This window comes from Macrobrachium nipponense, chromosome 3 (genome assembly GCF_015104395.2).
Source record: "Macrobrachium nipponense isolate FS-2020 chromosome 3, ASM1510439v2, whole genome shotgun sequence".
NCBI lineage: Eukaryota > Metazoa > Arthropoda > Malacostraca > Decapoda > Palaemonidae > Macrobrachium > Macrobrachium nipponense.
Window position 1 is genome coordinate 54,427,309 of NC_087202.1, and position 11,343 is coordinate 54,438,651.

Below are 11,343 nucleotides of genomic sequence, written 5' to 3' on the forward strand. Positions count from 1 at the left end.
TAAATCTAATAATACTTTTATTTTGGTGGTGGGGTTGCAGTACTTTGATGTGGACAAAACTTGATCATCAGCATTGATCAGTTGAGATACGTGATCTTTGTATTGATATTAATGGAGGCAGTTTGTTTTAAATTATACACACACAAGCACACACTTATATATATGATATATAGTCATTATTTGCAAACCGGGGTAGTAACGTCCCTCAAAGCTCCAAAATTTCGGAATTCTTAAAATTATTTCCTTGTGCGCAATATACGCAAAATTTCTGACTAGTTGGCTTGCCAGCTATGAACAGAAACAGTTAAAGAGTATACTCACCTTTTAGAATGAATAAATCATTATCAAAATTGAGGATTAAATATAACAGGTACTCTTGTTCAAAAGTAACTGTAGGTTTCTAAAATGGTTATCAGAAGATATATAACAATACAGGAACACTGGCACTGGTGACCTTACTAAAGTTACTAACAATCACAGGGCAAAATGCAACTACCAAGCAAGCAAATAAGGGTTTTGGTAACAATAAGATAGAAAAACTGCACTTCGATATTGCTAGAATTAATGTTAACACTGAATCTTAATTAAGTATGAGTAGTAATTTCAATACACGATAAAATGATGTCACTTCAAAATTTCACTAGTCTCATAGGAAAACGAGAATCTAGGGATGAAATCTAGGGATAAAATCTAATAATGGGAATCAGATGCAAAACAGCTGAGAAGCATAGCTTCGTACCAGGTCGACGGTCAAGGGACGGGGGTCACCTGCAGTTCTTCACAATAGAAAACACCCTTCCTCAGTTGGACTCTTTGGCGGAGTCTCAGAGTTGTTCTTCAATTAGACTCACTGACAAAGTCTTGAAGTAGTTCTTTAAAGTTCTCCTTCAGTTAGTTACTAGCCTCTTTATCACAAGACATTGGTAGGGGGGAAGCATATGCATGTTTGAAACAGTCACTTCCGTGCTAGGTGCAAGGACTGAGATGAAGTAGTAGAGCAGCGTTAAGACTGGTTTACACCTACGCACTTTTGTGGTGCGATCTGTTACGGTGTGGGACTGCAAGAAACCGCACTATAAACGCACCAAAAGCGCGCCACCTCAGGTGGCGGGGGCAGGCGAAGACTGTTAAAGCCGCACGACGCCACCCAGATTTTAAATCATTTCAAATTTCCCCGCGGCGTCTGGTGTGTTGATGAAGTTGCACGAAGCCGTAAGTGGTGTGGCGCTGCCCCTCAACAAAAGAGGTAAGAACCTGCATGGTGCCGTGCCACACTGCACCACACCGCACATGGTGTGATGTGGTGTGAGTCGTACCACCCGCAAGGGAGTGTTACGGCGTGATGTCAAGGCGCCATGCAGTGCCCGTGCGTGCCCTTACGGCTCCATCATACACGATTATACATGGCTTGCACAGTTGTGGGGCGTGCGGTGTGCATGTGGCTTGTTACGGCGTCTCCCTAGGTTGATTGGATGGAAGGTTGCCGCGCATTCTGGGGAGGATAAAAGGGGCCTGACTGACCACTGGGACATCATTCTCGCTGTGACAGCCTGCCGACCAGCCAATCTGTGACCCAGCCTCTCTTGCCCAGCGACGCTCACCCAGCCACTCTCGCCCAGCGACGGTCACCCAGCCACTCTCGCCCAGCGACGTTCACCCAGCCACGCTCACCCAGTGACGTCCACCCAGCGACATTTACTACCCAGGGATGTTTACTCAGGGATGTTTACCCAGGGACGTTTGCCCAGCGACGTTCACCCAGCCACACTCACCCAGCCACACTCACCCAGTGACATTTACTACCCAAGGACATTTACCCAGGGACATTTACCCAGGGATGTTTACCCAGGGACGTTTGCCCAGCGACGTTTACCCAGCCACGTGACACGATGCCTCTATGGAAGACCACCCCCAGGCCTACCCAGCAGTCCCAGGACACCCAGGACATCCAGCCTTCACAACGGTCGGAGACATCTGAACACAAGGAAGAGCTGAACGTTGAGCTGACCGTATCCATTGTCGAATCCCAGGACGTCGCAGGCCCGAGTGGTATCGTAGTGCAGCCAAAGAAACGATACCGCCCCAGCAAGAAGGACATTCTAGACTACCTGTTCACGCCAGAGGACAAGGAAGTCATCGTCGAATTCATCAAGGCACACACTACCTTGTACGACAAGCGAGACAGGCCATGGTCGAATCCGAGGAGGAAGGAGGAACTCTGGCTAGAACTGGCAGCGAATTTCATCAATTGCAGCTTCCAGCAAGTTCGGAAGTTCTTCGAGGCTTGCCGTACTGACTTCGGGAAGATCGAGAAGAGGGAATACAAGAGCGGGTCGGCTGCACGCAACAGGACACCACGGGAGGAGGAGGTGATGACTAAGTGGGCATTCCTCAGAGGTCACATCGCCCACAAACCCACAGTAGCCAGTGATCGGTTCTCACCTGTATCATCGCACAGAACCGACGCAGACGATTCCTCTACCGACATGTTGGGCCTATCATCTGCTTCAATGCAGCGGAGGAGGTGGCTGAAGCAGAAGAGAACGACGAACTTGCCAGAGGACTGACGGCTATCCGCTGACACAGTTGACTCTACAGAAAGTCTGCAGACTCAACTGACCCAGATTATGACAAGCATAAACACTGGTGCCACAAGCGCAGGACAGCACGCATCGTGACATCACCGTGTTCGTGCAGTACTTGACTCAACGCTTGGAGTATGTGCTTTGACGATACCAGAAGCCGTTCTTTGAGCAAGTCATCAGGCTTTGTCTTAGTTTGGAGGGTCCCGAGGAAGAGGATGCCACGACGAAAGAGGCCATGGCTTGTGGGGGTTGTTCCCACTGGATCCCCCCACGAGTTGATAAAGAGACGCAGACCAAACCGGGAACTTAGACACCTTCTGCGGTGCACCGGTTCAGGCATCACCACACCAGTGGTTCGCGTCTCAACCCCAATCTGTGTTCTTTTATGATCCGCACCCTCAACAGCAGCCTCAGCCGCAGCAGCAGGTATCTCATCAGGTGTACTCGACACAGGCGACAAGGGGCACCGTCATTCTTCCCCAGTGGACGTTTGACACCACTGAACTTCTCTTCTCGACCTTCCACTTCTGTGCTGTCGCCGTTGGTCAACAGTCTCTTGGCAGACTTGCGGCCCCCTACCCCTGGCGCCAGTATTTCGACACCGAAACCTTCTGCCGCAGAGGATCCACCCCCCTACGATTTGACCATCTCCCCAGGTGATAAGGAGTGATATTGTAAATTATGTAAATAAATATGTTATTTTTTTAAAGAATAAATTGTATTTTAGTTATTTTCGTAATATTCAATTATTTTTGTAACTTTTGTAAGTAATAATTTTTCTTTTTGTAATAAATATGTTGAAATAGTGACCTGGATTAACATTTTCCTTATTGATGCTTAATTTATATGTCATGACAATATATATGATATGACTGGGTGAAATGAGATTGAATAAGAAAAAGCATGGCCATAAAGAATAACAACATGAAGAAGTATAATAGGAAATATAAAATGAAATATATGTGAAATATGAAATATGAAATGAATAGAACTCGGAAAATAACTTGAACTATCAAATGCAATTGAATAATGAAAGTGCATGGCCATAAAGAATAATAACATGAAGAAATATAACAGGAAATCTTAACATGAAATATGATATACGAATATGAAATAAATAGAACTCGGAAAATAACTTAAACTATAAAATGAAATGTAACATGAAATAAATAGCCATCAAATGATATAATAACATACAAGGTAAGAACAATAATATCATATTGAGAACATGATCAAATGAACATGAACGCATACAAATATGATAATGAAACAGTAATTAACATTGACTGGAAATAGTTATTAACAGGGGAACAATGAAAAATCAGTAAGATACTAAAATCATATTGACCTCAGTTGACAAAATATGATATTTGCAGTTGAACATGTTATGGTATAAACCAAGTCCCAATTTCAGTTTCTTACATTCTATGCTTTTTATGTTCATTTTCTTATATTCTATGCTTTTCATGTTCATTTTATTATATATTCTATGCTTTTCATGCTTATTTTCTTATATTCTATGCTTTTCATGTTTATTTTCTTACTTTCTATGCTTTTCATGTTCATTTTCTTATATTCTATGCTTTTCATCATTTTCTTATATTCTATGCTTTTCATGTTTATTTTCTTATATTCTATGCTTTTCATGTTTATTTTCTTACTTTCTATGCTTTTTATGTCCATTTTCTTATATACTATGCGTTTCATGTTTATTTTCCTACTTTCTATGCTTTTCATGTTCATTTTCTTATATTCTATGCTTTTCATGTTTGTTTAGTATAACTATTTTTGTTATGTCCATCATTTGCTTCTCATTTGTCTCATTATTATGAATTATGTTATTATAACTTTCAGTTAATTATTTTCCAACATAATTTTTTATATGTACCAATCATCATTCCAATATTCTTTATTATATTAATATTGTTATTAGGACAATACAAATGTATGGGAGTATAAAACAATGAGAAATACATCATGATCTTTATTTACAATTATGTGCATTTGTTTGGTTATGTTTTATTACAAGTTCTCTGGCCTCTACTCGTCAGTAGCTGGTCGTCCTCGAGGAAACACCATTTGCTTTTGCCATTCCACTGCGCCTGCATCCGATGAGTAGTACTGGGCCAGGTAATCTCTGACGGCCTTCGCTCGACGTGTGTAGTTTGGTCCCCTTCTTGCCATTAGTCATTCCATGAGGTTCAGCGACTCCTCCCTCCAAGTACCTGGTACGCCATTATGGTGTTGGTCCTCATAGTCGATGTCGGTGCCAGCAAGTGGGTAGCGTTGCAGTGCCAGGTTCTTGCACACCTGTATATCCTGTTGCATCGTCGTCCCGAAGACTCGCCTTCTCATCTGCAGCAGGCCAAATACATTTTCCACCACACGACAAGCGCGAGATAATCTGTAGCTGTATATTCGTTTGGTGGGATCTTGTGATTGGTGGGAGTAGGGCTCCATCATCCACGGATTGAGAGCGAAGGCATCATCGGCGACTATATGGAAGGGGATGGGTTCGTCGTCGTTGGGCAGATTTCTGTCTTGTGGGAGTCCTGCTCGGTTGTTTGTGATGGCCCTGGCTAGGTTGCACTTCTGCCAAGTTCCTCCATCCCCAGCACCTCCTTCTGCACCGACGTCGACGAGCAGGAACCTGTACTTTGCATCGGAGAGGGTCATGAAATACAGTGATCCTCCATCTTTGGGTTTCTTGATCGCGATGCGCTTCCCATCCAGGGCCCCCACAAAATTGAAGTAGTTCCACTTTGAGGCGAATCATTTTGCTACGTCATTCCATTCTTCTGGTGTCTTGGGGTACTTCATCACTTCTGGTTGGAGACTCTAAAGCTGTATTGCAGGCTTGTATAGTCGTTCTCACTCGCCAGGTGGTAGAGAGTGACCGCCAACTTGAGTCCCACCTCTTGTGCAAGCCGCATTTTCGTGTCCTTCTTCAACATGGGCGTCAGCCTTTCGACCATCTCCTCGAACAATTCAGGGTAGATGCGTAGAAAGTTCTTGTGTCCATTGCGGTCCTCCTTGTTCAGTTCTTGTAGTAGCTGGTCGTAGTCCCCATGTAGTTGCCGCCGTGTCCAAATCTGCCCTGCCCTGCAGTCCTTTCTGCGTGGTGCAGGTGGCTGTGGCACTGTAGTACGTCTTCTCAACCCGTCAATGACCTGGACTGCACAGAGACACAGGACAGCTACCGAAAATCTCTGGGTCTCCTGGGGTGAGAGACTGTTGAGGTCCATATTGCATGCTGGTTGGGCGTGGAATGAAGGATGTGCTTGGCAGACCTCTTTATATACCCAAGGTTCATATTTGGCACGGTGTGGCTGGTACTTGTGCAACAATCATGCACCGTTGCACGTTGTGTCTTGTGCAGATGTGCACGCACTCCTCATCAACACCGCAACCCACTCGCAATACACCGCTACATGGAGTAACAAAGTCGCAAGAGCACGTGCCCTGGCATAGCAACAATGACCATAAAACCGTGCTAACGCCGTAACACTCCGCTAGACATCGCAAGAACATACCATGACATGCCCGTAACACACCAAACAGGTCTGCGCCACGCCGCCCAATGACAGTAATTTTTTCTCCCAACCGCGTCAATTTTCTGGCGGTTTCTTGCAGTCCCACACTGTAACAGCCCGCAACACAAAAGTGCGTAGGTGTATACCTACCTTTAGGTCGTCAGCAGAGTAAAACAGCTAGGGTTCGGTGTATAAGTCTTATTCACACCTAGATACAGGTACTGCACTCACAGTGGTGTCCACGTTAATAACAACTGTAGAGGTGTCTTCAGCTTGGAAAAAGTTACCCGTAAACTCCCCAAGGCTGAATTGGATCTAGAGTTTCTACAGTACTGTAAAAGATTTGTAACATTGTACCGAATTTCGTCAAGTTCAAGTTATATAGAATTTATCTGTATAATACTCGATGCAACGAGACAACTACTCGTCTAGAGATCAGGAGCAAGAACAGGATCATCAGACAATTATCCCAACAACATTCACAATTATTGACTAATGTACTGAGTAAGTTTTCTAATATTAGATTGCATTATTTTAAAATAATTTTTTAATAAATCTATTAATACCTATGTTCTCCATGTTAAAAATGTCCACAAAAGGAAATTGTTTAATTTATTTCTAATGGGAAGTCCTATGTACAAAGTGATGGTATGGCTATGGGCAGTCCTTTAGGTCCAGTCTTTGCGAATATTTTTGTGTGAAGTGGAGGAGCGGTTGCTGGACAATTTCCCTCTAGCTAATTATCCTCTCTTTTACTGCCGTTACGTTGATGATACGTTTATTCTTTTTCGAGACAGAGACAGGGCTGATTCCTTCTTACAATTTGGCAATTCAGCCCACCCTAATATCAAGTTTACAAATGATTATGAAAATGATAATAAGCTTTCTTTCTTAGATATAGAAGTGTCACGCAATACGGACGATTTTAACACCTCAATTTTTAGAAAAGACTTTTACTGGACTAGGGACAAATTTTTACAGCTTTTGTAGTTTTAACTTTAAAGTAAACGCTTTATATACACTCTTCCACAGGGCATATTCTCTCTCCTCTGGCTGGTCTGAATTTCACAATGAGATTACTGTTTTACAACAGTACTTCACCGATAACTGCTTTCCAGCTAAGGTTTTCTTCAAGTACCTAAACAAGTTTTTAAATAATAAATTAATAGAGAAAAATAACAGACCAACTGCTCTTAGAATGACTTTCTTTGCTAGTGTCCCGTTTATCAGTGATACAACGTTTTATACCAAAGCTAAATGTTTAATACGTGAACATTGTCCGGCCATAAAAAGCAACTAATCGTAAGAAACCCATTAACTATTGGGTCTTTATTTAGATATAAAGAAAAGCTGAGCCCTCTTCTGACTTCCAATGCGGTCTATTTATTTTCGTGTCCCAAATGTAGTTTGGGAAATTATGTCGGGGCCTCTCACGTAGGCTTCTTAAAGTCCGCATTGATTGCCACAGGGGGGTGAGTTATAGAATAGGTGTCCGGTTGTCTTCACCAGAATTCTCGAACTTTCGAGAACATAAAAAAAAATTCAAATTCAATATAGAATATAAACACTTTAAAATCATTACACGGGTTTCTTCTCCTCAAGAGCTTCTTGTCTTCGAATCGCTTTCCATGAAAGCAATAGTTCCAAAATTAAACACTCAAGCTACCGCTACCCCTCTTTACCTGGCATAACTATGTTTACTTGGAACCTTTCCTTCTTCTTCTGGTCACTCGTCTTCTTCCGTTCACTTGAGATGGTAATTTTCTTAGCAATGTAGTAGGTTTTCTATGAATTTTAAATGTATGTTAGTTATTAGGATGAGTCTTTTTATTATATTTATGTTATTAATCCTTTTTACAGCCGTGATGATCGGGTTGGACCCCGAAACGTCGCTTAATAAAGCCTTCTTGAATTATTAAAAGACTTCTCCCTTGCTTCCTTGAGAATATATATATTCTTAGAATTTTAAAGCTTTTTAACATAAATGTTGTTTTCAGTAATATTAATGTCAAGAGTTTAGTAATAAAAAATTCTCCTAAAGATCTTCCAGGCTGCATATATGAAATTCCTTGCAAAAAGTGTGATAAAGTTTACTACGGACAGACCGGTAAATCTCTTTCACAACGTCTCAAACAACACTAATATTCTGTGAGAACTGGGCAAATATCGAATGCATTATTCGTGCATATGACAGATTTAGATCATCCTATTAAACTGAGTCAAGAAGAGCCTTAATCCCATGTAATGACACAGTTTTAAAAGGATATCATTGAATCTTGTTTCATGAAGTCAAATAATAGAAATGTTCTAAATTTAAGTCTTGGTTTATTTAAACTTGATGCTTTCGTAATGAAGAAAGTTGTAGATAAATATAAGCAACAAAATTAACATATTCAGTTTTTACATGTTTTGGACTGTAAAGATACTTTGTAATTTCGGTTAGGGTCAAATCTGTTTAGGTTTGTGACCGTGTGATATCCAATAATCCTCGATTATCTCTTTTAATTTTTACCCTTTTGACAATTAACCATCTAGTATTCTTGATCTTCTTGTGTACCTGAGACCTTTCTCTCCAATTGTATTTCATTAGCTCCTTGACAATGTCTTAGTAAAGACGAAAGCGCTTTGATTTCTGACTACATTTTCCTGTGGTATTCGCTTATTATGAAGTCACGTCATCTACTGTGATTTTTTAAAGCATATATATATATATATATATATATATATATATATAAGTATATATATATATATATATATATATATATATATATATATATATATATATATATATATATATATAATATATATATATATAATATAATATATATATATAGTATATATATATATATATATATATATATATATATATATATATATATATATATATGTATGTATGTATATGTATATATATATATATATATATATATATATATTATATATATATATATATATATATATATACATTCTTCGTATGACCTGGCTGCCGCCAGTAAGAGTTCTTTAGTGTTGTTGTTCTTCCAAACAGGTCCGAGTTCGTTAGGGACGATTCTACTCAGTTCCTTTGTGTCTGCCACTAATGGTTTTCCATATCCTGAAAAGACATTTGAACGACGGGAAGAAAAGGTGCGAAAAGATGGATGACAATTGTAGTACAGGTGTAGGAGAGAGGTCAGGCGATATATAGGTGATAATAATAAAAACAGTATTATTTATACAGTAATGTTGAGCATTTTTCGTGATATCCTGTCCTATGCAGATATTTAATTTGTGACGAAATGATTTTAAGATAAATTTCCATTCGAATGAGACTTGTATTGTAATGGAATGGAGTCTCTGTACTGAGGTCATTATGTAAATGATCATAATCTTATTCTAGATCATTTATAGATACAAATCGAGATGCATAAAATTGTAACAGAATTACCAGTATTATACACATAATTTTAACCTATAGTACAGTATTGAATTCTAAAAGGGGTTATTGCACTATTGCACTAAGGGAAGCTATTAACGTTTGTTCAAAGGTAATAATAATGTGAATGATTTTATAATCAGGGCAGGTATTTGCATCAGAATCTGAGGTTATGTGTATTTATGTAAGTGGACTTTATTGTGATTTCTCTCTCTCTCTCTCTCTCTCTCTCTCTCTCTCTCTCTCTCTCTCTCTCTCTCTCTCTCTCTATATATATATATATATATATATATATATATATATATATATATAGTAGGCAGGGGAAGGGCGCAGGAACATATACACATCCATTTGATACATTTATTGTCAACGCGTTTCTTGACCCATGGTCACATCATCATCGCACGCTAGAAGTTGCAAGACATCGATCAAATATGACAACTTTAAAAATAATTGGCCAAGTCAAGGAACCTGGAGAACTGCTTCTCTTGGAAAGTCTGCTAATAAAGAGAATTGTAACCTACGTTAAATTGCCAATCATCGGCTGTTCCCTTGTTCATAGCATAAACTAGCGTTGTTTGTTTATATTTGTCCGCCTTCTTTTTCTTTTTTCTTTTTTTTTCTGTTCTTGTGTATTCTTTTAGTGTTTCGTTGTCTCTGTCATTTTGAGAGGTGCGCCTTGCTCTTCATTTAAGTTCGTTTTTACCTTTATTTTTTCTTTTATTGAGTTTAGTTTTTTAAGGATCATTTTAAACTTTCTTGGTTTTTAATGTGCAAATGTATTTAAGTGTGATTCAGTATTTAAGTTCAACTAGTTTCATAAGTAGGTACACAAAGTGGGGTCGTTGGCTATTTTATTTTTGAGTGTAGTTTGTTACCTTCATATTATTTTTATTTTTATTCTGTTTTGGTATGATTTGCGCTTTGTTTTAGTTTTTTCGTAGTTTTAATTTTTAGTTTGTATGTGATGTTCGTTTTATTTTATGTTTTTACTGAAGCTTTTAATCAGGACAATTCATTTAATGTAATTTTTAGTGATTTCTCATCTTTGTCATTTTTTCAGCCTGAAGATGAGGTTTTAAACCTCGAAAGCTCGTAATATTAAAGAATGTTCTTCCTAGTCTTTGGCACTATTATTCATCATCAAGCTAAGATTTCCAAGTAGCCGCCCAAATTACGGAGATAATATATATATATATATATATATATATATATATATATATATATGTATATATAAGCGAATTCCACAGAAAAATGATAGTCAGAAATCCAAGCGCTTTTGTCTTTACTCAGACATTGTCAAGGAGTTAACTCCTTGACAATGTCTGAGTAAAGACGAAAGCGCTTGGATTTCTGACTATCATTTTCCTGTGGAATTCGCTTATTTATGAAGTCACGTGCATCTACTGTGATTTTTAAGCATATATATATATATATATACATATGTATATGTATATATAAACAATATATATATATATATATATATATATATTTATATAATCTTATGTATGTATGATATATAGTATATATATATATATATATATATATATATATATATATATATATTATATATATATATATATATTAGCAGCTGTATCCATCCTCCGGACGTGCTATCGAACGCACATTCATTTCTAAATGACTTGGGCATTTTTTCCCTGGCCGGCTCAGTCAGGCACCGCCGGCCGATGGCAGGAGCATACATGTCGCGACAGGCTTCTCGGGAAATATTTTCAATGTTATGGCCCCCTTTAACAGCCCTTGGTAAAACTCAGCCTATTGTTAAACTCTGATGGTAAAACTCAGCCTATTG

The 11,343-nt window shown here is 39.0% G+C and overlaps 1 protein-coding gene across 1 annotated transcript; it reads right to left on the reverse strand.

Annotated features, from left to right (window-relative positions):
• Positions 1-4,772: 4,772 nt before the first annotated feature.
• LOC135222392 (uncharacterized) lies at positions 4,773-5,261 on the reverse strand. Its single transcript, XM_064260480.1, has one exon. It carries the CDS (start codon positions 5,259-5,261, stop codon positions 4,773-4,775), a length of 489 nt encoding a protein of 162 aa, XP_064116550.1.
• Between the last annotated feature and the right edge of the window lie 6,082 nt (positions 5,262-11,343).

What these genes read in the sequence shown, in the direction of transcription:
- LOC135222392 (XM_064260480.1), bottom strand. Translation starts at nt 5,261, where the DNA reads ATGACCCTCTCCGATGCAAAGTACAGGTTCCTGCTCGTCGACGTCGGT.